Source organism: Rattus norvegicus, chromosome 9 (genome assembly GCF_021556685.1).
Source record: "Rattus norvegicus strain SHRSP/BbbUtx chromosome 9, alternate assembly SHRSP_T2T, whole genome shotgun sequence".
NCBI lineage: Eukaryota > Metazoa > Chordata > Mammalia > Rodentia > Muridae > Rattus > Rattus norvegicus.
The window spans coordinates 61,243,612-61,271,250 of NC_141542.1; the positions used below are offsets into that span (position 1 = coordinate 61,243,612).

A 27,639-nucleotide genomic window follows, 5' to 3' on the forward strand; every position below is an offset into this window, starting at 1 on the left:
TTTTTTTATCTTTATTAACTTGAGTATTTCTTATTTACATTTCAATTGTTATTCCCCGGGCCAACATCCGCCAACCCCTCCCGCTCCCCCTTCTCTGTGGGTGTTCCCCTCCCCAGCCTTCCCCCATTACTGCCCTCCCCCCAACAATCAGGTTTGCTGGGGGTTCAGTCTTGGCAGGACCAAGGGCTTCCCCTTCCACTGGTGCCCTTACTAGGATATTGATTGCTACCTATGCAGTTGGAGTCCAGGGTCAGTCCATGTATAGTTTTTGGGTAGTGGCTTAGTCCCTGGAAGCTCTGGTTGGTTGGCATTGTTGTTCATATGGGGTCTCAAGCCCCTTCAAGCTCTTTCAGTCCTTTCTAAGATTCCTTCAACAAGGGTCCCGTTCTCAGTTCAGTAGGTTAATGATTGTACCCCATTTTTTAATAGGGTTATTTGATTATCTGGAGTCTTAACTTTATTAGCACTCTATCCGATATAGGAGTGCTAAAGATCTTTTCCCAGTCTGTTCCTTGCCATTTTGTTCTAATGACAGCATCCTTTGCCTTACAGAAACTTTGTAGTTTTATGAGATCTCATTTGTCGATTCTTGATCTTAGAGCATAAGCCATGGTGTTTTGTTCAGAAAATTTTCCCCCAATACCCATGTGTTCAAGGCTCTTCCCCACTTTTTCTTCTATTAGTTTGACTGTATCTGATTTTATGTGTGAGGTCCTTGATCCACTTGGACTTAAGCTTTGTTCAGGGTGATAAGCATGGATTGATCTGCATTCTTCTACATGCTGACCTCCAGTTCAACCAGCACTATTTGTTAAAAATGCTATCTTTTTTCCTTTGGATGGTTTTAACTCCTTTGTCAAAGATCAAGTGACCATAGGTGTGTGGATTCATTTCTGGGTCTTAAGTTCTATTCCAATGATCTATCTGCCTGTCTCTGTACAAATACCATGCAGTTTTTATCACTATTGCTCTGTAATACTGCTTCAGGTCAGGGATGATGATTCTCCCAGTTCTTTTATTTTTTTTTTTTTTTTTTTTTTTTTTTTTTTTTTGATTTTTTTTTTTTTTTATTAACTTGAGTATTTCTTATATACATTTCGAGTGTTATTCCCTTTCCCGGTTTCCGGGCAAACATCACCCTCCCCCCTCCCCTTCCTTATGGGTGTTCCCCTCCCAACCCTCCCCCCATTGCCGCCCTCCCCCCATAGACTAGTTCACTGGGGGTTCAGTCTTAGCAGGACCCAGGGCTTCCCCTTCCACTGGTGCTCTTACTAGGATATTCATTGCTACCTATGGGGTCAGAGTCCAGGGTCAGTCCATGTATAGTCTTTAGGTAGTGGCTTAGTCCCTGGAAGCTCTGGTTGCTTGGCATTGTTGTACTTTTGGGGTCTCGAGCCCCTTCAAGCTCTTCCAGTTCTTTCTCTGATTCCTTCAATAGGGGACCTATTCTCAGTTCAGTGGTTTGCTGCAGGCATTCGCCTCTATATTTGCTGTATTCTGGCTGTGTCTCTCAGGAGCGATCTACATCCGGCTCCTGTCGGTCTGCACTTCTTTGCTTCATCCATCTTGTGTAATTGGGTGGCTGTATATGTATGGGCCACATGTGGGGCAGGCTCTGAATGGGTGTTCCTTCAGTCTCTGTTTTAATCTTTGCCTCTCCCTTCCCTGCCAAGAGTATTCTTTTTCCTCATTTAAAGAAGGAGTGAAGCATTCACATTTTGATCATCCGTCTTGAGTTTCGTTTGTTCTAGGGATCTAGGGTAATTCAAGCATTTGGGCTAATAGCCACTTATCAATGAGTGCATACCATGTATGTCTTTCTGTGATTGGGTTAGCTCACTCAGGATGATATTTTCCAGTTCCAACCATTTGCCTACGAATTTCATAAACTCGTTGTTTTTGATAGCTGAGTAATATTCCATTGTGTAGATGTACCACATTTTCTGTATCCATTCCTCTGTTGAAGGGCATCTGGGTTCTTTCCATTTTCTGGCTATTATAAATAAGGCTGCGATGAACATAGTGGAGCACGTGTCTCTTTTATATGTTGGGGCATCTTTTGGGTATATGCCCAAGAGAGGTATAGCTGGATCCTCAGGCAGTTCAATGTCCAATTTTCTGAGGAACCTCCAGACTGATTTCCAGAATGGTTTTACCAGTCTGCAATCCCACCAACAATGGAGGAGTGTTCCTCTTTCTCCACATCCTCGCCAGCATCTGCTGTCACCTGAGTTTTTGATCTTAGCCAATCGCACTGGTGTGAGGTGAAATCTCAGGGTTGTTTTGATTTGCATTTCCCTTATGACTAAAGATGTTGAACATTTCTTTAGGTGTTTCTCCGCCATTCGGCATTCCTCAGCTGTGAATTCTTTGTTTAGCTCTGAACCCCATTTTTTAATAGGGTTATTTGTTTCCCTGCGGTCTAACTTCTTGAGTTCTTTGTATATTTTGGAAATAAGGCCTCTATCTGTTGTAGGATTGGTAAAGATCTTTTCCCAATCTGTTGGTTGCCGTTTTGTCCTAACCACAGTGTCCTTTGCCTTACAGAAGCTTTGCAGTTTTATGAGATCCCATTTGTCGATTCTTGATCTTAGAGCATAAGCCATTGGTGTTTTGTTCAGGAAATTTTTTCCAGTGCCCATGTGTTCCAGATGCTTCCCTAGTTTTTCTTCTATTAGTTTGAGTGTGTCTGGTTTGATGTGGAGGTCCTTGATCCACTTGGACTTAAGCTTTGTACAGGGTGATAAGGATGGATCGATATGCATTCTTCTACATGTTGCCCTCCAGTTGAACCAGCACCATTTGCTGAAAATGCTATCTTTTTTCCATTGGATGGTTTTGGCTCCTTTGTCAAAAATCAAGTGACCATAGGTGTGTGGGTTCATTTCTGGGTCTTCAATTCTATTCCATTGGTCTATCTGTCTGTCTCTGTACCAATACCATGCAGTTTTTATCACTATTGCTCTGTAATACTGCTTGAGTTCAGGGATAGTGATTCCCCCTGAAGTCCTTTTATTGTTGAGGATAGCTTTAGCTATCCTGGGTTTTTTGTTATTCCAGATGAATTTGCAAATTGTTCTGTCTAACTCTTTGAAGAATTGGATTGGTATTTTGATGGGGATTCCATTGAATCTGTAGATTGCTTTTGGTAAAATGGCCATTTTTACCATATTAATCCTGCCAATCCATGAGCATGGGAGATCTTTCCATCTTCTGAGGTCTTCTTCAATTTCTTTCCTCAGTGTCTTGAAGTTCTTATTGTACAGATCTTTTACTTGCTTGGTTAAAGTCACACCGAGGTACTTTATATTATTTGGGTCTATTATGAAGGGTGTCGTTTCCCTAATTTCTTTCTCGGCTTGTTTCTCTTTTGTATAGAGGAAGGCAACTGATTTATTTGAGTTAATTTTATACCCAGCCACTTTGCTGAAGTTGTTTATCAGCTTTAGTAGTTCTCTGGTGGAACTTTTGGGATCACTTAAATATACTATCATGTCATCTGCAAATAGTGATATTTTGACCTCTTCTTTTCCGATCTGTATCCCTTTGATCTCCTTTTGTTGTCTGATTGCTCTGGCTAGAACTTCAAGAACTATATTGAATAAGTAGGGAGAGAGTGGGCAGCCTTGTCTAGTCCCTGATTTTAGTGGGATTGCTTCAAGTTTCTCTCCATTTAGTTTAATGTTAGCAACTGGTTTGCTGTATATGGCTTTTACTATGTTTAGGTATGGGCCTTGAATTCCTATTCTTTCCAGGACTTTTATCATGAAGGGGTGTTGAATTTTGTCAAATGCTTTCTCAGCATCTAATGAAATGATCATGTGGTTCTGTTCTTTCAGTTTGTTTATATAATGGATCACGTTGATGGTTTTCCGTATATTAAACCATCCCTGCATGCCTGGGATGAAGCCTACTTGATCATGGTGGATGATTGTTTTGATGTGCTCTTGAATTCGGTTTGCCAGAATTTTATTGAGTATTTTTGCGTCGATATTCATAAGGGAAATTGGTCTGAAGTTCTCTTTCTTTGTTGTGTCTTTGTGTGGTTTAGGTATAAGAGTAATTGTGGCTTCGTAGAAGGAATTCGGTAGGGCTCCATCTGTTTCAATTTTGTGGAATAGTTTGGATAATATTGGTATGAGGTCTTCTATGAAGGTTTGATAGAATTCTGCACTAAACCCGTCTGGACCTGGGCTCTTTTTGGTTGGGAGACCTTTAATGACTGCTTCTATTTCCTTAGGAGTTATGGGGTTGTTTAACTGGTTTATCTGTTCCTGATTTAACTTCGATACCTGGTATCTGTCTAGGAAATTGTCCATTTCCTGAAGATTTTCAAATTTTGTTGAATATAGGTTTTTATAGTAAGATCTGATGATTTTTTGAATTTCCTCCGAATCTGTAGTTATGTCTCCCTTTTCATTTCTGATTTTGTTAATTTGGACACACTCTCTGTGTCCTCTCGTTAGTCTGGCTAAGGGTTTATCTATCTTGTTGATTTTCTCAAAGAACCAACTTTTGGTTCTGTTGATTCTTTCTATGGTCCTTTTTGTTTCTACTTGGTTGATTTCAGCTCTGAGTTTGATTATTTCCTGCCTTCTACTCCTCCTGGGTGTATTTGCTTCTTTTTGTTCTAGAGCTTTTAGGTGTGCTGTCAAGCTGCTGACATATGCTCTTTCCTGTTTCTTTCTGCAGGCACTCAGCGCTATGAGTTTTCCTCTTAGCACAGCTTTCATTGTGTCCCATAAGTTTGAGTATGTTGTATCTTCATTTTCATTAAATTCTAAAAAGTTTTTAATTTCTTTCTTTATTTCTTCCTTGACCAGGTTATCATTGAGTAGAGCATTGTTCAATTTCCACGTATATGTGGGCATTCTTCCCAGTTCTTTTATTTTTGAGGATAGTTTTTGCTATCCTGGATTTTTTGTTCTTCCAAATGAATTTGTAAATTCCTCATTCTAACTGTATGAAGAATTGAGCTGGAATTTTGATGGGGATTGCATTGAATCTGTAGATTGCTTTTGGCAAAATGGTGATTCACCCAGAAGTTCTTTTATTGTTGTATATAGTTTTTGGTATCCTGCGTTTTTTGTTATTCCAAATGAATTTGCAAATTGCTCTTTCTAACTCCATGAAGAATTGAGTTGGAATTTTGTTTGGGATTGCATTGAATCTGTAGATTGCTTTTGGCAAAATGGCCATTTTTACTATATTAATCCTGCCAATCCATGAGCATAGGAGATCTTTCCATCTTCTGAGATCTTCTTCAATTTCATTCTTCACAGACTTGAAGTTCTAGTCATACAGATCTTTTACATGCTTGGTTAGAGTCACACTGAGGTATTTTATGTTGTTTGTGACTATTGTGAAGGGGGTGTCATTTCCCTAATTTCTTTCTCAGCCTGTTTATCCTTTGAGTAGAAGACTACTGATTTGTTTGAGTTAATTTTATACCCAGCCACTTTGCTGAAGTTGTTTATCAGGCTTAGTAGTTCTCTGGTGGAACTTTTGGGGTCACTTAAGTATACTATCATATCATCTGCAAATAGTGATATTTTGACTTTTTCCTTTTCAATTTGTATCCCTTTGACCTCCCTTTGTTGTCTGATTGCTCTGGCTAGGATTTCAAGTACTGTATTGAATAAATAGGGAGCAAGTGGGCAGCCTTGTCTAGTCCCTGATTTTAGTGGGATTGCATCAAGTTTCTCTCCATTTAGTTTGCTGCTGGCTACTGGCTTGCTGTATATTGCTTTTACTATGTTTAGATGTGGGCCTTGAATTCCTGATCTTTCCAAGACTTTTACCATGAAGGGATGGAGGTTGAATTTAGTCAAATGCTTTCTCAGCATATAATGAGAAGATCATGTGGTTTTTTTTTTTCTGTGTGTGTTTATATAGTGGATTAAGTTGATGGATTTACATATATTGAACCATCCTTGCATCCCTGGGATGAAGCCTACTTGATCATGATGATCGTTTTGAAGTGTTCTTGGAATTGGTTTGCGATAATTTTATTGAGTATAAAAATATCGAACGCTTCTTGAATTTGCATGTCATTCTTGCACAGGGGCTTTGCTAATCTTCTCTGTATGGTTACAATTTTAGTATATGTGCTGCTGAACAGAGCACAAGATTTAAGATTCTTAAGACTGGCCTTTATCATTATTGTAACAATAATTTGTTTGGTTTCACTGCTGAGTACCATGCTATGATTTCTACACTATCTGCTTATTAAACTGTTTCTTACTGTTTGGAACTGTTATCTAACAGTTATTTCAAAAGCATTAGGCACAGTTCCTGTGCCTGTGTGCAGATGTTTCCAGGATGTATACCAGAAATAGAATTGCTGAGTCAGGGAGATTCAGGTTTACTAGGTCATGTGTAACAGCTTTTTCATTGAGCTGGCCTTGAACTCTTCTGATATTCCTGCCTCCACCTCCCAGCTGCTGTGATTATGGATATATTCCACCATGCCTGGCCAACTGTTAACTTCTTTTTTTAATTTTATTTTTTTTTTAAAGATTTTATTTTATTGTATGAGTACACTGTAGCTGCCTTCAGACACACCAGAAGAGGGCATTGGATCCCATTACAGATGGTTGTGAGCCACCATGTGGTTGCTGGGATTTGAACTCAGGACCTCAGGAAGAGCACTCGGTGCTCTTAACCACTGAGCCATCTCTCCAGCCCCCAACTGTTAACTTCTTATACTTTGAATTTTCAGACCTGTTTTTAATTTCTTATGTAGGAAATATCAGTGTATTGTAGGTTTGATTTGCATTTTTATAGTGAAATCAGTTATTTTTCTAACAGATTTAGGCTTTTGGGTCCTCTCATAGTGCTATTAAAGTTCTTTTACTTTTTCATTTTCTGTTTTTTTTTTTAATACTACTAAGTTGTCAATTGCTTTTTTTTTTTTTTTTCCGGAGCTGGGGATCGAACCCAGGGCCTTGCGCTTGCTAGGCAAGCGCTCTACCGCTGAGCTAAATCTCCAACCCCTGTCAATTGCTTTTTCACTGGTGAGTTTCTTACATAATCATTTTCTATTTTACACTGAAGTTTTTTATTTTTGCATATCAATTTTACATATATACATATTTAATAAATGAAAACTTTAATTAAATTTATAACTATATTCCTAGAAAATTGTGTTTTTTCTTATTCATTCTGGAGATATTAACTGGAAGTTATTTTACGCATAGTTTGAGGTTGGTGTCCTATTTTTCCCATAAGAATACCTAATGTGCTAACATCACACATTCCCAGTAGTATTTGTATCTTTCTTTTTCCATTGCAACCTTCAAATTGTGTTAGCGGGTATGTCTAATCTGAAGCCCACAGGAGGCATTTATGTAAAACATCCAGTGACGGTTAGGAATAGGGTGGCTTCTAGGTTGTGAACTTTGTATATGACAGTGTTGTGTTAGAAATATCAAAGGTTGGACAAACTTGTATGAAGAGGAAACTTAGGGGTTCTTTGTAAAGTCGGTTGGATGGTGTTTTCCTGGGCAAGCATGTGAAGGCAAGTTTCGTTAAGGTGGACACAGATGTGAACAGCTAAGGCAGACTTGTGAAGAAACATTTCACCGAAGCAGACACAGGAGAGAGGATGTTCAATTAAAGCAAGCACGTGAAGGATTCTTTGCTAACAATATCCATGTGTAAGTCCACCTTATACTGCATAGTTGAGCTCATTTGTCAGTGTTCCTTGGACTCGGGCTGATTGGATACAAGTGATGTTTGGAGGATATAAATAGGACTTGATGGAGTGACAGAGTGACGGAACTTAGCTTGCTGGTACAGCTAGTTGTGCAGTGTGGGGTTCTCTTCTTTGGCACGGCCAAGAACTTCTGGTGTTTCTCCTGGTCCCTCCTGCTGACTGGAGCCAAGCCTGATGCCTGGCTGTCTTCTCTAGGTTGTGTTGCTAAGCTGACTATACCAAACTGGACTGCTGCTGTATCCATGAATGTTTGTGAGTGAATCATGCTGCTGCTGCTAACTTGTAAACTGAACTGCTGATTTCCAGACAGCATAGATGGGAGTTACTCCAAAGGACCTTTCTAAACAGGTCCACGTCCTCCCCTTACCCCCATCCTTTTTTTCCCACTGAAAGACCCCTGGAGCAGGGAGACCCTCACTCAAGTCTCAGGATGATACGACCCTCAAGAACTCACGTGAGACTGTCCTTGCTGTAATAAACATGAGGTTTATTGATAGGAACCAGTGCACTGGGGTCGAGACTCATAATATCCCACACAGGGGCACAAGAGTTCGACCCCGAGAGGCTGGGAGAAAGGGTGTTTAAAGGAAGAAGCCACAACACTAGGGGGCAGGTATGGCGTCATTGGAAAATCACAAGGAGAAGCTCCTTGTCTCAAGATTGCTTAACTTTATGGTCCTAGTTCCTAGGAGCTTCCTACTTATCGAGGTTGAATCTAACTTTATGGTCAGCTAGTTCCTGGAAGAAGCTTTCTGTTATCTTTAGTAGGTCTGGAATCGCATATCTAAGGACCTTATCTTAAGTCCTTTTATCTAGTTCCTGGGAGAGCAGGCTCTAGAATTGTGACCTTTTACTTACAGGTAGAGGGCTGGGTCTGGAATTTGAGGTATTTAGGGCTTTTTTAAACTTCTGACTTCTTAGCTGCATTTTTTATTCTTTCATTCCCCACTTCTTCTAGTGGCTAGTTCTAATCATAGAACTAAATTTTAGTATCTTTATAATATTGGCTTTCTTGTCCTCCTAAAGCATGATACTGTTGGCATAACTGTCAGCGCTAGCACCGACACGGTACAGAGAATCGGGCGAAAGCCTGCGGGATGAAAGAAAAACACACACACACACACACACACACACACACACACACACACACACACACAGGTTATCGTGTCAAGCCAGGAAGAGCAGAAGAAGAGCAGGAGAGTCTCCTGTAGCTTTATTCACCACTTATATACCCAAGTCTCCAGGTAGAAAATATCTGGGAAGCACAGTGGGAAACCCTGGCTCGTGACTACCTGGCTCTGACTTCCAGTGACAAAAGACTGACTATGAATTAATTAGGGAGAAATCCGAGAAGACCAGCCTAAATCTCAAGGATAAAGGCTGAGGAAGCAAAAGGCAGAAGTAAATTGACCACCACCCAGGTGTGGTCCAGGTGTGTCAGTTCCACATGCTTCAGCCGGGCTCAGCAGAGGTCATGCAGTGGAGACACGGGTGTTTACTACTTGGTCTTTTCTTCCTGTGCCGTAAATACATGGGAGAGGCTCTTAGGAGTATGTGTGGCCAAGAGTCACGTAGCCACTTTGAGCTATCCAGGCCCAAATCCAATATGGCTCACTACACATAACATCAAAATCTGAACAGTACTCACTCTTTCCCTAATGAAGGTAACTAGTTTCTTTAACACACATGGACCTATAATCAGAAGCAGAAAGCAAAACTAAAAAGGGTCCCATAAGGGAGGATATCAGAGTAGTCATCCAAGGAGATCTACTAAACCAGCTCTCGAACCATCCCTGATGCACTTCTGTCTCTCTGTCTTTTGTCTAACCTTTCTCTAAGTTTATTCATGGAGTCTTTAATTACTGCTGAATGGTCTGTATAGAACATTCTTTCTTTTAGTGTAGCACACAGACCTCCTTTTTTAAAAGAAATATCAGGTCTAATCTTCTATTCTGAAGGACTACCTCTGAGAGGGAGGTTAGGGATTCTTGGAGGTCAGCTAAAAAGTCTTTTTTATTCTTTCTATATCTAAGTCAATGGCAGTTCCAAATTCACCTTGTGTTGCAGGGGAACAGCAGATGTCTTTGTATCTGCCCTTGCAACACCTAGACTTAGCCTTGAGATAGCCCTAAGTAATTCTCAACTCTCTTCTGTGTCTTACTAAGTCTTTAGCATCAGGATTCCAATCTGGACACTATCTAAACGTACACAGCAAGGTCATGACTGTCTTTTAGAACTTCTAAACTTATACAGATTGTTATCCCTGAGGCACAGTTCCAAGAAGTGTTAGGAGTACTAACACATGCAGTGTTACATCATTTGCAATAGAAATCAAGCCTATCCCCACACCTATCCCGAAGGAACCCAGGGCAAACATGAAATTCTTGTTTCTAAAGCACACTCCTCAAGTGAGCATTATAGCAACCTCCCAGTCACGTCTCTGATGTATCCACTTATCTGATGTGCAAGTCTAGGGAGCTTTTGCAAGATCTGAATGTCCCTCTAGGTCCCAGCTCTCAGCCCCAACTTCTAGTACGCGGCTGGTGAGGGCTGAGACTTGATGGCTGTCAGGGTAGTCAGCAGCACCAGGTACGGTCCTTTCCAGTGAGGCTCGAGTGTCTGGGCTCGGTGTTGTTGTATGTAGCTGAGTCTCAGACCTGGAACTAATGAGATGTCTCAGGGGTCCCCGGGGCATAGGCTGCTGCCAGCTGTGACCAGACTTCTTTCTGTATCACCTGTAGGTCTTTTAGCCTGGCGTACAAATCATTATGTTCAGTAACATCATTGGTTCAGTAACATCATCTAATACAGTCAGAGGAGCCGAGGCCCCATATAAGATCTCAAAGTGGGTAAGGCTGAATCTGGAAGGGATATTTCTTGCTCTGAAGAGAGCAAGAGGGAAGGAGTGCCACCCAGTCTGCGCAAGTCTCCATGGTCAATTTGGTCAGGGTCTCTTTTAGAGTTTTATTTATCTACTCTGCCTGTCCTGAACTTTGAGGTCTGTAAATACAATGTAATTTCTAATCAACCTCTAAATACTTGGCCACACCCTGACTTACCTTGGCAAGAAAGTAGGGCCATTGTCTGACCAGATTATCTTGGGCACTCCAGACCGGGGAGAAAATTTCTTCCAGTATCTTCTTGATGACTACCGAGGCTGTCTCTTGCTTGGTGAGGAAAACTTCTATCCCTGAAAAGGTATCTACAAGCACTAGGAGATACTTGTGATCATATTTTCTTCTTCTTTTATCTCAGTGAAGTTCACTTTGACTTTCTACTAAACTCTCTAGGTCTCTTTGCCCTGTTTGCTTGCTAAGCAATCACTTACTCATGCATACACATGGCCTCACCCAGCCATTTCAGCCCAGGAAAGCCATTTTGGAGAGCAAATTTCTCATGAGCAAGGGATGGGGCAGTCAGGGATGACCATGAACTAGTGGGTTACCCGGCCCACACAAAGGTCCACTGTACTCCGGGTAGTCCATGAGTATTGTTTGTTGCCAGTAGCCCCCTGTACCCAAGGTCTTTGATGAATACTGGTCCGCTGGGGCATAGGAGCACAGAGTGTTGGGTCCCTGTATCCACAAAACAACTGGGCGGGCTTCCCTTCTATCTTTGCGCATAGCCAGCACTCTAGGACCGAGAGGCTCTCCAGTGGCCCCTCTTGTTCTCTCTGGGGCAGTCCCTGACCCAGTGTCCTTTTTCTTTGCATTAGGCACACTGATCTTTAGCCAGGAATTCTCTTCTGTTGCCAGGTACCGTCTTCCTAGGTTCCCTAATTACCGTGGCCAGTATATGTTCCTCTCTTGTCTTTTAGCTCTCTAGCTTCCTCTTCTTTTTGTCTCTTTTCTTCCCTAGCTTTCTGCTCTTTTTGTCTTCTTTCTTTTTTTAGTCTCTCTGTCTGCATCTTCTTCTACAGCTATTAGGTGCTGTCCACTTTTTGCACAGACCCTGAACCACACATCAACCTTATTTTCTCTGCAACTTACAGTAACTCTCTCAGCGACTTAGCTTAACCCTTCAAGTTTCTGCAACTTTTTCCTCATATCTTTTCCTTACTTTAGCCAAATTGGTGGGGCATTTTTTCAGCCCCTTAGAGACCAACCATTGGAGTCTGACGGTAGAACTGGCGCTCCCTACCTTCAGGCGTATTAAAGTCAACAGGCAGAAGTGAGGGCCTTCCATCCATGTCTGGAACATTTTTTTCTGGCCTCTAGTAGGATTCTGTATTTCCTGTAACGGCTACTAACAAGCATCTCAAGTGGGATGGTGAGAAAACAAGAGTCCAGAAAATAGAGGTCCCCCGAAGAAGACAAATAGCATTCAGTCACACAGAAAGACAATCAAAAGATTAACAGACAAAAAAATAGAGGTGCGCACAAAAACAAAAAACAAGCGTCTGCAGCGAGATTACCACAAAACTGAACTGATTTAGAAGGGAGCTTCCGTGAGCTCACCAACGACAGATGAAGGAGAGCGGATTCCACATCACTCTTCCTTCTCAACCACAGACAGATGAAGGGGAGTAGATTCTACTTCACTCCTCCTTCCCAAGGGAACACCAAAGACAGATGAAGGAGAGCAGATCAAAAATAATGGTTAAGTCAAAGGTGCCTTCTGGAGGCCAGCCAATATCAAACGCCGGCCACTCCAAGGAGCAAAAGGTCTGTCACGGTACAAATTGTGTGCTCTAGCAGTCCAGTGGTCTAAAGTCAAACTCAGAGGAGTCCCATCACCAAAGTCACAAGTAACACAAAACAAAGACCTAAGACACACAGACAAAGACCACCCTGGAAAAGAAATACAGACAGCTGGGAGGACGACGGGTCTCTTCTCTAATCCAGGAGAATCACCGAATCCTCACCAGCACCTAGATGGGACGTCTCCCAGGGCAGCACAATCGGTGAGCCCCTGGCACGTCTGCCTCTCACTCTCGAGTCTCTCCTGAGACACGAGCCTTCCTTCTCACACCAAGATGGGAGCGACTGAAAAACCAGAACTCCAGAACTCACGAGCAAATACAGGCCCAGAGTTTAGCCGGCACAAAACACAAGGACACAGACAAAGACACAGATGCTATCTCACCTCCAAGTGGGTCTTCGGAGACGAGGGTGGTCACTGATCCCGGACGAGCCCCCAAATGAAAGACCCACCACTGTCACTATTTCTTTCAGGAGCTCAGGGTGATGGATCATCATTAAAAGTAAGGTTTGAAAAAAATTAAAGTTACACCTGCAAGTAGTTCTCTTTGTCCTCTGGTTTTCCAGTAGTTTCTCTACCCCATTCTAATTTTAGAAGCATTTTAAAAGGGAACACCATGCTGTTTTCACTTTACCACATTTAAGTTAAACATTTTTTAAATCATTTATATATAGTCTCAAATATTGAAAAATCTTTTAAAAAGCTAATGCAAATGTACAGAATGGTGGGGCTAGATATACTATAGCCGAAGCAGATAGCATCTGAGTATACAAGGATGTGTTTGCTATAAAAGCTGGCAAGACTGAAATCACAGGTCATGATGACACTTGATTCATTGAGAAAATCGTCCCATTTATTAGGAGCATATCTTTAAGAGTTTCAGAAATGAACTGTAATTTGTAATTAAAGGGATTATGTACTCCAGACATAGGGATTTTGAGTCCCAGGAAAAGTGGCTTTACATATGTTATAATATTCTATTTTTAAAAGAAGAGACAGAGATGGGGACCTGTGGAGATAGCTCAGGAGATGAAATGTCTGCCATGTGAGTATGAAGACCTGAGTTGAGATCCAGCTTTTATGTAATATTTAAGTGTGGCAATATATGCTTCTAATGTCAGCACTTGAAAGTAGAATTAGTAGGATCCATGGATCTCAGTGGTCAGCTAATCAGTGAGCTTCAGTTCAGTCAAACTATCTCATAAAACAAGATGGAGAGCAATAGAGGAATTCTGCATCAACTTTTAGCTTCCATATGCTCCATGTGTGCAACACTGCATATACCCACACAGACATACATTACAGACAGAAGATAGTCATTGTAATTATTGTATGTAGTTTGAACCATTATAAAGATTTCTTAAAACGGTGAAAATGTAAACCTTTGCTTCTTAAAGATATCATATGTTGCCCCCGCCAGTGGGGACCCAGTTATTCATGGGGGTCGAGGGGGACCCATACCTGCGGGAGAACGGGCGAGAAAGAGGAGCAAGACCAAGCAGTGTCCTTGTCAAGGTCTGTTTATTGAGAGGAGTGTACAGCATTTAAAGCTCTGAAGCAGGAATTGAAGCAGGGACTGAAGCATGGGGGGGGGGGGGCGCAGTACTAGGAAGTGCCCAAGGACGTAAGTAAGGTGAATCATTAAACCGCAAGATATTCTCCTTAGACAATGAGGCAACAGTCTTCTGGGAACCTGTTCTTTCTTTGAAAAGGTCAAGCCTTTCTCAGGAATCTGCTCAGGGCAGGGCTCTAGCTTTGCCTAGTCCGGCAGTCTGGTCCCCGACAGTATGTAACTTCAAAATGTGTACTAAATACATCAAATGACATTCCATAACTGCCTACGTTTAGATAGCATGACTTTAATTTTTTTGTATAATTTTTATAACTATCTTTAAGGAAAACATATAGTCATAAATTTTGAGATGTATGTGATTCTGGACCCTGAACTTTTTTTGTTGTTGTTTTATTTATAGTTAAATGTAAATCGGTAACTGGATTATTTTCATTGTGTCATATATATGCTAGCTAGTGTGATTAAACATGTCTAATGGCTTGAGAGTTTTTCTTTGTTAGCATTTCAGGGCCTTTTGAATATTTTGAAGTTGTCCCGAGGCAGAGCTTGCAAAGGTTCATGTACAGTGGGTATTTTTGTTGCCTGATAGTGGCAATTTGTGGCAACACTTCTTTGTTATGTCAAGAGCACTACAAGACTATCAAGAACATGTTTTCTGAAGAACATGGATGGGATTTAGACAGCCAATCGATACAGAAAATTTTAGTTAAAACATAGGCCTCTAATAATTTTCATACACCTAATTGTATGAAATTTTCACCCAAAAGTTTTCTACCTGAGAAATAATTCCTATGGAACATGGAATACTATACAAGTGAAACACGTGAGGATTCTGTATTTCTTTTTCTTTTTCTTTTTTTTTTCCCCTTGTTTTTTAAAAAAGTGTCTCTGTGTACATAGCCCTGGCTGTTCTGGAACTCATGTAAATCAGGCTGGCCTCAAATTCACAGAGATCTGTCGGCGCCTGGTGCCTGCACCGACACGGCGAAAGCCTGCGGGATGAAAGAAAACACACACACACACACACACACACACACACACACACACACACACACACACACACACACACACACACACACACACACAGAGGTTATCGTGTCAAGCCAGGAGAGGAGGAGAGGAAGAGAGTCAGAGAGAAAGAGGAAGGAGGAAGAGCAGGAGAGTCTCCTGTAGCTTTATTCACCACTTATGTACCCAAGTCTCCAGGTAGAAAATATCTGGGAAGCACAGTGGGAAACCCTGGCTCCTGACTACCTGGCTCTGACTTCGGTGACAAAAGACCGACTAAGAGACCTGAATTAATTAGGGAGAAATCCGAGAAGATCAGCCTAAATCTCAAGGATAAAGGCTGAGGAAGCAAAAGGCAGAAGTAAATTGACTACCACCCAGGTGTGGTCCAGGTGTGTCGGTTCCACATGCATCAGCCGGGCTCAGCAGAGGTCATGCAGTGGAGACAAGGGTGTTTACTACTTGGTCTTTTCTTCCTGTGCCGTAAATACATGGGAGAGGCCTCTGTCCAATAATCCCATGGCTTCTTAACTGTGGCCATACAGTTACAAAGCGGCCAGGCCCAAATCCAATGTGGCTCACTACAGAGATCCACCTACCTCTGCTTTCAAATGTGGAATTAAAAGTGTAAGCCAGCCAGGTGTGAGTTATTAGTAATTCAACCTTGTATTTAGTACATGGATAACAGGTTTTTATATATATATATATATAATTAAAATGAATAGGAATGGATTTTGAAATTTTAAATTGGTTGGTGCTTATTGCTTTTATTCATATGAATCATAGGATTATGTCTCCTAGCTTCACTGTTTGGTAGAAGATAGATATGAGTGGTATTGCTAAACAGCCTATAAACCATGGTGAGGTTCTTTGAGCAGTCTGCCTGTCTATTGCAAATCCTAGTTTTCATGACACATTAAGCTCTAAGTAACAAACAGATGATCTTAATCCTGGAGAGGTATCAACTGACAGAGAACATGAGAACAGTCATGAACATTTGAGCCAGTCTCAAAGGGAGTTAACCAAGAAACTGTGAGTGTATGTTGGTATTTGAATTTTTATAATGCTTTATTGTGGTTAAATGACCTTGAAGCTGCTGACAGATTAGTTGTTCCCACTGTGATAGGTTTTCAGTATATCAGAAACTAAGGTGCAAGGTATTTTTCTATGCATGCACTATGAAGGGCCAGCATCCTCAAAAGACCCTAGTTTCATTATTTCACTTATTTTCTGGTTTTGTGTTTCCATGATTTATCTCTTTACCCCCATGAATATTCCACCCACCTCATAAATATTTGTAGAAACTTCTCTAAGGCATATATATTAGAACTACAGTGCTGCCAACTCACTTTTTTATTTTTTATTATTATTAATCATTTTATTTGTATACATTTTAAATGATATCCCCTTTCCCAGTTACCCCTCCACAACTCCCCCATCCCAATCCCTCTCTCCACCTTCCCTTTACCTCCATGAGGGAGGGCCTCCACCCACTCCCCAACTCTCCACCTCACCACTCTAGTATCCCTCTACCATGGAGTATCAAGCCTCCACAGGACCAAGGGCCTCCCCTCCCGCTGATGCCAGATAAGGCCATCCTCTGGTATATGTATCTGGAGCTACTCTGGGTGGTCTGTTTAGTTGATACTGTTCTTCCAATGGGGTTGCAATCCCCTTCCAATTTGAGTGACCAGGCTCAGTCCTATGGTTGGCTATGAGTATCTCTATCTGTGTTGGTCAGGTGCTGGTAGAACCTCTCAGGGAACTCCTGTCAGCCCTCCCTTCTTAGCATTAGCAATAATGTCATGGTTTGCCACTTCACTTTTGAGACAGCCCAATCTCCCCTCTTCTTTGGAGTGCTTGCTTGCTTTGGTGCATCACCTTTTCTTAAACTGAGTTTTGTAGCTGTTTTTGCTTCCAAAAATATTAGACCACATACATGCACACCCCCACCCCCAAATAAAGTCATAAGGCTTGGATTATGGAATATTTTTCCCTTGTACACAGAAGGAAATAATTGTATCTCCTCTGCCCCACTAATGGTTTAGAATAATAGCCATATTTATCTGATTTAAAATCTCATATCCTTTGAACTCAATTTTTTGGTTTTCATGGAACTAGATTCCAATTTTTACCTTCCTATTGTTTGTATAAGTAATTTAGTTTCATCTTTCTGCTAAAACCTATTTTTAAATGCTATGAGATAATTTGAGAGTGTTGCAGATCTTATCTGAAATTAATGTGATTTTATAGTGCTTTGTCTACAAGGAGTCAAAGGGTTGTTTTATATCTGTGTATTATGTATATGTTGCTATTGTAGAAGAATGCCACTCCTACTCTTAAGTAGGAAGTCAGACTGTGGAGAAAGTCCTGAGCATCGCTCTTCCTCTTGCTATGTAATTTGCACTAGTGTGGTGAAAGGAGAAATGAGATATCAGCAATCTAAAGAACTGTGAAATAATCATTGTGGTCTAATGGCATAATACCTTTTCAAAGGACTTTATAGTCTATGAAACCATAGTGACACTTAAGTGACCACTTAGAATATTAAAAGTATTTTTCAAATAGATAAACCTGTTTACCCAGTGTGAGCCAGTAGATTAGATACGAGGTAGTTTGTTCTCACAGTGGTATGTCATTGGCATTGGAAAATGAGTGGACAATTTGTTTTACCTACAGATTCCTGCAAACTGGACAAATCCTTCAGGAAAATATCATATTGGCATTAAAAATGGTTATGACTTCTATCCAAAGGCTCTCAAGGAAAGGATACAGGTAATGACAAACCCAGTATTAACTTGCAATTGTGTATGCTTAGATTGGATTCCTAATTGAAGAAAAATGATACTCTCATGAGGTCTTGAGTCTTTGAGGGTATTGAACTTTGAAAGACTGTTCTTGAGTATGTTTTTTTCTTAAAGTGGTTATTCTTAGTCTTGGGTACATGGACTAGTTAGTTTAAGGAAGATCAAAACAACACTAAACTAAAGCTCTCAAGCTTCTGTCTTGAAGCGGGTGTGGGTGGGTAGATGATGTAACTGAGCTTTAGGGTTTTTGAAGGTCTTAAAGTATAGACCTCTATTTTTGTTTTCATATTGCCTAGTCTTTTTGCTCCAAGTTTTTCATCATTTAGTATTATTCTGTTAATCAGATCTAAAGCTGTTGAAGTATGTGTATAAGAAACACACATGCAAAAAAAAATAAAAAAGAAAGGAACACACATGCTTGCACACAATGGAGAAATAGCCTTGCAGTTTAGAGGTCTTACTGTCTTTGCATCAAACCGTGGTTTAGTTCCCAATGTGCACATCAGATGACTCATAACCACCTGTAACTCAAGTTCCAGGGGATCTTATGCCCTCTTTTGTCTTCTATGGACACCACCATGCATATAGTGCACAAAAAATAGCACAGACACACATACATACACATAGATCAGATAAGACTTTAGTTAAAGAAGAGCTAAGTGTGGTTAGGAGTCTGCTATAAAGAGTTTTAATTCAGTGGAACTTCTTTTGAAGATGTGAATGTTTGAAGTTTTAAATATCTGTTTTATTAAGGGAACTGCCATGGTGTATTGTATTGCATAGTGCCATTTCTGAACACTATGACATTAATCACTGATGTGAATTCATTACTTTAACTGTGAAACAAAGTATTATTCTTGCCAGTAATCCTGATATGTGGGTATTGTCATCTAATCACAGTGTACACTTCCTTTGATACCCATGAACCAGGACTCATTTTAATACACATAGCTTTGATTGAATATGAACACACAGATATAATGGCATTTTTAATTTGGTGTATTATACTTGGTCAGTTTTGGTAAAGAAAATATCAGCATGTGAATATGGATCATATAGTTGCAGTAGATTTTTTTCTGGATAGTCCAGTTTATTAATTTAATGAAAGGATTCTTTTATCTAGCAGACTTTTGTTAGGAGATACTATGTGATGAAGAATGGAGATAATGGTTAATTAAGACCAATTTCAGAAGTTTGGAGCCCTGTCCAATGAAAGAGGATGAAGCACCATGCCCAGAAGGAATTGAGGATATCTGCCCTTCCCAGTGAAGCTGTAGCATTTCTTTAGTCATCACCTTACTTACCTATCTGCAGTTTTTCAATTTTGTATGGATCCAGGATCATTATTTGTATTTTAAGTGACAGGGAATTTAGTTTGTTTCCTGATGTGACACACTACATTTCAGAGAAGGGTGGGTATAAATTGAGGAATAACAATATGCAAATATTTTGGTATGACTTGATAAACTTGTTCTCATAACCAGCTTCAGTAATCCACTACTTTTACCTTCACTAGAAATGGTTTTGTAAGCCTTTGTTTAATAACTTTGTAGTATTTGAGTTGCTAGCAAGGCACAAACATAACCATGTAGGTTTACCTCATTATTTTGTCTACCTAATTGTGGGGTGAATTTTTTGTCTCTGCAGAAAGAACGGAAGGAAAAAATCTGGGATCCAATTCACAGAGTTGCGCTTGCAGAAGCTTGTAGAAAACAAGAAGAATTTGATATTGCCAATAATGGCTCTTCCCAAGTTGGTGTTACTCACTTTTATTTACATTTTTTCACAGAATTATATTAGTATTCTAAAGGATTCAGTAGACTGCATTTTCATAGGGTTCATCCCTTGACAGTTTTTTTCTCTGTGGGTTAAAGTTACCAGTTCTGACATTATTATTTATACCTCACCAATTTACATATGTATTTAGGAATGTTTTAAAACACGGTCATAAAGTCTTTTCTACTAGCTAATATAGAAATTCCTCTGTACATCTTCTTAGCCATCATCTCAGTTGTCCTCCTTGAAATAATCATGATTCTGGTTTCTAACAGTATAGAATGATTTTTCTTTTTGAAGTTTGTAAATGGAACCATACAAAGCGTTAACACAGTTTCTTTTGCCAAGAATGTTAGGATATCTTGTGTGGCCTGGGTATTACAGTTTATTTTATTTTTATAGGTATACTACAGTTTGTTCATCTTGCACATAGGTGCAGGCTTTGGCGTTTTTATTTTGACTATTTTGAATGATGTTATTTTAGAAGTTAGAGATTGCACTGCAGTTAAGAACACTTGCTGCACTTGAGGAATACCCAAAAATTAGTCTGTTAATCTATTCCTAGGAGATCCAATGTATTCTGGCCTCTACAAGCATCAGGCATGCAGGTGGTGCACATATATACATATAAAGCTATATACATAAAATCAAAATAAATCTTTTAAAAAAGAAAATACTCATTTTAAATATTGTTGGCTGTAGCTTTTCATAGACCATAATGTAGTTTTCAAAGACCATAAGCCAGTTTATATTCCCACCATAGCTATATAAATGTACCCACTAATGTTGTTTTAAAGATTTTATTTATTTTGTTTTATATGTATGAGTGTTGGCCTACACCATGTGTGCATGGTACTCTCAGGGGCCTGAAGAGGGTAGTACATCCCCTAGAAATTAAATTAGATAGCTAGGAGCTACCATGTGGATGCTGGGAAGGAAGTAAACCTAGGTCTACTTTACCCTCCACCCTCCATTAATTTTTAAAGTAGTTTATAGATGAAAGAAAATAATGTCCTTTTAGATATTTTTTTTTTTTTTTGGTTTTATGCTTTTTGTTTAAAAAGAAAAACCAAGATATGTTTATCTGCGACAATGTTACAATCTACAACACTGAAAAAACAAACAAGCTTCTCGGTGTTTTCAGCTTTCCAGGATTTTCTTCTGAGATTCGGGGACAGTAAATCAGTATTCTCAGGTTATTCTCATAATTTTCAAAACTATATTTTAAACAACACTAGCAGTTGTCATACTATAATTTGAATAGCTATAATTTTTTTAACAGTTAATCTTTTTTCTCTTAGTGCATATTTTCTTTATTTACATTTCAAATGTTATCCCCTTTCCTGGTTTTCCCTCCAGAAATGTATAATTCTAGAATAAAATGACCTTAAGTTTAGTATGGCATACAAAGTACTAGAAATAGTCAATGAAAACATAATTTATAATTTTGGTCTCACAGTATGATAACAGCTACTCATGATATCAGAGGTAGACACTGCTGATTTAGGGACTTTGCATTGAAAAATGTGTTAAACCTTGAGAGTGCATTCAAGGGACTTTCATGAAATATACTATATATGTGGACTCACTTATAGAAAATATTTTGTCTATATTGTGAAAATAGTGTGTTAATTGCAGCAACTTTGAACAATCCAGGCATGCAAATAAGTAACAAATAAAAAGGTTTTGAATTGTTTTTATTATGAATATATACATTTCTTAATCAAAAGTAGAATTGTAACTTAGTGGTAGAGCACTTGCCTTACATGTCCAACACCCAAGATTCAGTCTCCAACACTGCAGAAACATTTTGTTTCCTTATTTTCCCAAAGAGAAGTGATTTTTTTTTCTATTTGTTCAACACTGTCTTTTGTCATATGTTAATACAACTTTCAGGTATTCAGAGTTTTATCTAATACTAATCTGTTTTCTGACTAATAGGCCAATAAACTAATCAAGGAAGAGTTGCAGAGTCAAGTGGAATTACTTAATTCTTTTGAGAAAAAGTATAGTGATCCAGGCCCTGTGTATGACTGCTTGGTGTGGCATGATGGTGAGACCTGGAGGTAATCTCAAGTATTCTAAAGATCTTCTTTATTAAAAATGTTTTTATCTACCCTGAAGAACTTTAAACCCTCAGAGCTATACAGAGTTCTGATTTATATAACCATATCACTTAGCAGTACTATGTGAAAGCCATATCAGTGTTTGTTAGTTGAGGAAAGGCTTTTTGAACTTAGTATTTTTCACAGTAAACATTATACTTACCTATTTTTTTCAAAAACTTGCTTCATTAGCCACCTTTTGGCAGATTGATCACTGAGATATATGTAGAAATGTTCCTTGTTAAAACTGGACAATTTGGAAAGTAACCACAAATATTACAGGACATTTACTAAAAACATGTTGAGCACGTGAAAAAGAAAATTTATTTGGACTTAGATGTTTTAAATAGAGATAGAATAGCTAAGTTAACTTGACCAAATAACACAATAATTAAATGTTCAGTTTTGAGTTAGACAAAATGATTCGTATGTGCAACCTTACTACTTGGTAGGCTAGGCAGGTGGGTAGCCACAAGTTGCTTAGTGAATATCAGTCCATTTGGGACTGTGTAGCAAAATGGTCAGTAATCACCCAAACATGCCCATACAAACGTACAAAAAGTGTTGATATTTATATAACATGTATTTCACCTGTGACTTTTAGATTCATTTAAACAGTCTGATAATGTGTTTAAGTATGTATCTTTTAATTTTTAACAGTAATAAGGGCTGGAGAGATGGCTTAGTGGTTAAGAGCACTGATTGCTCTTCCAGAGGTCCTGAGTTCAAATCCCAGCAACCACATGGTGGCTCACAGCCATCTGTAATGAGATCTGATGCCCTCTTCTGATGTGTCTGAAGACAGCTACAGTGTACTTACATATAATAAATAAATAAATTTTTAAAAAAGTAATAAAATGGGTCAAGAGCAGGGAGGAAGAAAACCATAAAATTAGGTGGAAATTTTATTTTGTTTAAAAAATGTCTTCCTACTGCTCTATGTGAGTTAAGGTTAAAGTTTTTAGTTATCTGGTGTCAGACAGCTCGAAAGGCTGCTGGATTCACAATGGCAGCACTAAAAATGGTAGCAGGAAGTAAGATCATGTTTTAATCATCCTAAAACTAGTCTACACTCCAAACCCAGCTTTAGTATTTGCCCAGATGATTTTCCATACCATCTGTGACCATCAGTGTCCTTGTGTGTGGTTTTAGCATTGACTTCTGGGAAACTTGTAACCTAAGCCTAACTGCTTACTCTGTGGAACAAAGGGATCTGTGGGAGAAGTAAGTAATGAGAAGGTGACTGAGAAACTGTATTGTGTGATCTTTAGAAAGAGGACTGGAAGGATAAATTTTAATGCCTATTTCTCCTTCTCAACAGAGCCTGTGTTGATTCGAATGAAAATGGGGACTTGGGTAAATCTACTGTATTGAGAAACTACAAAGAGGCTCAAGAATATGGTTCTTTTGGCACAGCTGAGATGCTGAATTACTCTGTTAATATTTATGATGATGGAAACCTGCTCTCCATTGTGACCAGTGGAGGTACCTGTCTCAAATTTACTAGTGAGAGATAGTCATGTAGTGGCTGAAGGATAAATTCCTGCAGCACACAGAGTGCAGCTCTAGTGAATTCATTATAGAAATTTTTATTGAAGGACCAAGCCTAGATTTTTTTTTTTTAAATTATACACCCTGTAGAAGTAGTTCATAAATAAAAACAAAACAACATCTGAAAATCCATGAATAAATGTGAAATGATTTTACTTGCAAATATTAATCTTTGAAAAATTCACCCCTAACTGTAGATACTTATATAAAAAGAATATCACTATAGTTGTCTATGTAAATTTTTTAAAAATTGGCTACTAGATATTTGTACTACTAGGTAACTGTCCAAGACAGATTCTGCATACTTATGATGTAAAGTGTTATGTAATCAAAAATAGTATATACAAAATGCCAAATACATGAGTTTTAGTGAAAGTATATCCATCATAAAATTTTTTATATAGTGCAAGAGCATGCTGAATAATACTGTGGGTTGGAGATAGGCTTGGGTGTTTTTATGCTCAGACCTTTAGTATTGGGCAGGTGAGGAGAAAGGAGAGTGCAGTAAGTTATGACTGTGTTAAGAAGAAAGACCAGAGATGTGGGAGGTCAAAAAAAGATAATGAGGACACAATATAATTAAAATATGGTAGACATATACAAGAATGATGAAATTTATTATTTTGTGTGCTAACATTAGAAAAACCAATAACCTTAATTTCATTCTCTAAATCTTGATTTTCATTACTACAGTTTTTGGACCATATGGAGCTGTTTGTGTTGCATCACAAGTGATAAAATAGTTTCAGTTTCCACATGATTTATCCTTTTTCTAATTATATAAATGGCATAAACTTAGTTTTTATATGAGACTAACTAAAGTGAGACTGGCTAAATTCCTAAGTATGCCTCTGTTCAGACTTCTTGAACGATAACAGTACGTGGTATGTTCTGAACTATTGTCAACCTTTAACACTTTGGTTATGGTGCAAAGTACATAGATACACTTCATTGTGACAGTAATTTGTAATTCTAAGATGACGCCTGAAGCAAAACATGTTTTCATCTTTTGTATGCCTTGTGGACATCCTTTTTGTGGGATGCCTTTTTACATGTTTCACCCATTTTTCTTGGTGGACAGGGTATCTCCACTTATGTCTTACTTTATTGTATTTGAAAGAGTTTTTAATATACTTTGAATAACATGTTAACTTGTGAATTTTATGCATTACAAATACTTGCTGTCTTCTGTGGCTTATGTTTTTTTTCCTTACTACAGAGTTTTATCAGGGTAGAGGAAAAAAATAAATATGTAATTGAAATTTATTTTGTTTGACTTACATGAATATATTTGAGATAACATTAGATATATATAATCAGGTTATATTTTTATTAAATTATTTTGTCATACAAATGTTGAAATGGTTAAAATTTTCACATGTGATGGCATTTTTTGTCATCTTATTCACAAAGCATTTCTGTCTATAGGAGCTCATGGAACCCATGTAGCGAGTATAGCTGCTGGGCATTTTCCAGAAGAGCCTGAACGGAATGGAGTTGCTCCTGGTGCTCAAATTCTATCCATTAAGATTGGTGATACAAGGCTAAGCACCATGGAAACAGGCACAGGCCTCATCAGAGCTGTAAGTGTCTAGGAGTTCTTGATACAGATGAATAATTTAGGGGATTAGAAACATGTTTATAAAATGCTGCTGGTTTTTCAAGACTTTATTTAACAGTATTTTGATGTGCAGAGCTGTGTTTTTAGAAACAAACCAATGCTGATTAATTCATCGTAACATTTTTAAAGCTGCTAGGTGGTGGTGGTGCTTGTCTTAATGCCAGCACTCGGGAAGGAAAGACAGGTGGATCTCTGAGTTTGAAGCTAGTCAGATCAGCAGTGAGTTTAAGGACAGCTAAGAAAGCACTGTCTCAAAAGAGCAACAGAAAAATTTAAAGTTTGAAATCGCCGGGAAAAAGTTTCTTGATTTAAAGTCTTTATAGAAAAAAAATACTTCATACTCATTGTACTAAATCTCTTAGCAAACTTTTTTAAGATAATTTTAAAAAATATATAACTTGGGGCTGGGGATTTAGCTCAGTGGTAGAGCGCTTAACCTAGGAAGCGCAAGGCCCTGGGTTCGGTCCCCAGCTCCGAAAAAAAGAACCAAAAAAAAAAAAAATATATATATATATATATATATATATATATATATATATACATATATACATATATATATATATAAAACTTGACCCAATACTCTAAAAGAAAATTAAAGAAAGGCCTTAGTAAATTTAATATTCTGTATGTTTGTATGTCATATAACTTAAGTACCTTTAAAATCTAATCTGAGTCATTGTATTGCTTCTACCCATTTTCATTTATGGTTCTTCCATTCTAAAAAGAATAGTTTCACTTTTAACTGGCAGGTTACTGAATTTGTTTCCCTGCTATCTTTTGATTAGTCTAGACACTATAGGATTATAAACTTTACTTCCTGGTTAATCTGTTTCTAAAAATGTCTTCCTAAACCAGATTCTTAATCTTTTAATAGATGATAGAAGTTATAAATCATAAGTGTGATCTTGTCAACTACAGTTATGGAGAAGCAACTCATTGGCCAAATTCTGGGTAAGTTTTTTTTTGGCAGTTGTTACATCATAGACTTAATTAATGAAGATGATCAAATGATGTACGTATGTGAGCCGAAATTACAATAAAATATAACCCTGATCAGCAGAAAGTTGTGTTTTGTAGGTCAGATTCTCACTCCCATGTCATGTCTTTGATGCCAGGTCTCATCATTGCACTTTGCTAGACTATTCCAAGCACAGTCACTCCTCCATAGTGTGGTTCTGAGACTCAAAACCTTCCAGGCCCTCTGGCATTGGTCATTGTTCTACATTTTCTTTCCCTTCCAGACAAGTTGGATTTGTTGGGCCATCCATCACCAAAATAGTTCATTCACAGAGGTCCTGGGATTTCTCAGTGGTCCTTACCTGACAAATGCCCAGATATGCTCCTTGTTATCCCTTTAGTGACTTGACCTTACCTACAAACCTTTCTGTTGTGACACATGCTGGCTCCACTTGTTAAGCTGTCCTGTCTCTTCAGTCTGTGCCACTTTCTGTCCTGCATCCCCTTCTTTCTTAAAATTTTGTTGTGTGACAAAATGTTTCCTCGGAAGATGGCAAACATAAGACCAAAATTCAGACATCATCAAAGTCTACCTTTGAGTGAACCAGTGAGTTTAATTGGTGTTATTTATAGGAGTATGGGTGAGAGGGTATTTACAGGATCAGAAATGCTCAAAGACAGCTACAGCACCAAAGCCCACTCTAGCATGGGTGAAACTCAAAAAGGCTGGGAATTGGGACCATACTCCATAGTCTGCAGGCAGCTTAACAGGTTTGAAATGTCCTTTCCAGGTGCCTTGGTTGGTGTAAACCTCTTTCAGGTGCATTGGCTGGTTTCTGCTTAGCCCAAGCAGCTGTTCTGGTCTCAGAGTGTACTTTGCAGTCTAGCTTTTTTGAGTATCTTCATAGCAGTTTAACTTCATTCTTCTTAGAGAAACTCCCAGCTTTCGTTGCTGACTTTGGCAAGGAGGGGCTAGTGAATTTAGTCAGGTTTAGGAACTTCCTGAAGGAACCTTTTTGAATTGTTTACCTTCCTGCATAAGGAGGAGCTTCACTTCAGCATGAAACATTTCGACCTCAGAGGAAACTGTTGCATATGTCATCCACATCCTTTCTTCCAAGTACGGTGTTGGCCTTAACTTGATATACCTTAGCTCTTTTCCTTTATATGTATCTGAAATATTTAGAGCATTTACTTAGTGATCAGTGTCTGTATCACTCACAGCACCAAGTATGTAAAGCTATATTTAAGGTCCTATGAAAAGGGAAGCTTTAACAACCTAGAGGCTGTTGTTTATTGTTAACAAATGATTCACTTTTTTTTTTTGGTAGGTAATTGGGATTCTTTATTGCCCTTGTGATTTAGTCCCTCCCAATTTTCACCATTTCTTTTTGTAGTGCACTTTTAACCCTTGTCAACTCTATCTTTTTCAGCTGAGTGATTTTTTTCTCCTTTGCCAGTTATACTTACATTCTCATCCTCTCTCTCTCTCTCTCTCTCTCCCTCTCCCTCTCCCTCTCCCTCTCTCTCTCTCTCTCTCTGTGTGTGTGTGTGTGTGTGTGTGTGTGTGTGTGTTTCAGTTGTGCATGGCGTGTCTGGAGCTCAGAAGAGGGAGTAAGTTCACTGGAGCTGGAGTCAAAGTCGGGTTTAGCCCACTGCTGTGTGTTGATAATTAAACTTGTACTTCTTGTTAGACGTTACACATTGGGTTTTGCAAGGCCCTTTAGAGCTGGATGATTTATAATCTCCAATTTCTTCATTCATCTAACATCTCCCTTAACAATAATGCCAGTAAACTCTCTTGTTTGTTGTCAATCTTTAAC

The 27,639-nt window shown here is 38.9% G+C and overlaps 1 protein-coding gene and 1 non-coding gene across 8 annotated transcripts in view; one reads left to right on the plus strand and one right to left on the minus strand.

Moving 5' to 3' along the window:
* Positions 1–27,639, plus strand: part of Tpp2 (tripeptidyl peptidase 2) — an 85,068-nt gene that overhangs the window by 11,759 nt on the left and 45,670 nt on the right. For all 7 annotated transcript variants that reach the window (XR_015628947.1, XR_015628945.1, XR_015628948.1 and 4 more), the window contains 6 exon segments: positions 17,679–17,774; positions 19,454–19,558; positions 21,524–21,648; positions 23,009–23,172; positions 24,667–24,821; positions 25,734–25,810. Coding sequence is in view for 2 of the 7 variants with exons in the window: in XM_087567831.1 (XP_087423957.1) it covers positions 17,679–17,774; positions 19,454–19,558; positions 21,524–21,648; positions 23,009–23,172; positions 24,667–24,821; positions 25,734–25,810 (722 nt within the window). In the remaining 5 variants the exon portion in view is untranslated.
* LOC120094976 (U6 spliceosomal RNA) lies at positions 6,020–6,126 on the minus strand. The gene has a single exon (XR_015630062.1). It is a non-coding gene; the product is annotated as a U6 spliceosomal RNA (small nuclear RNA).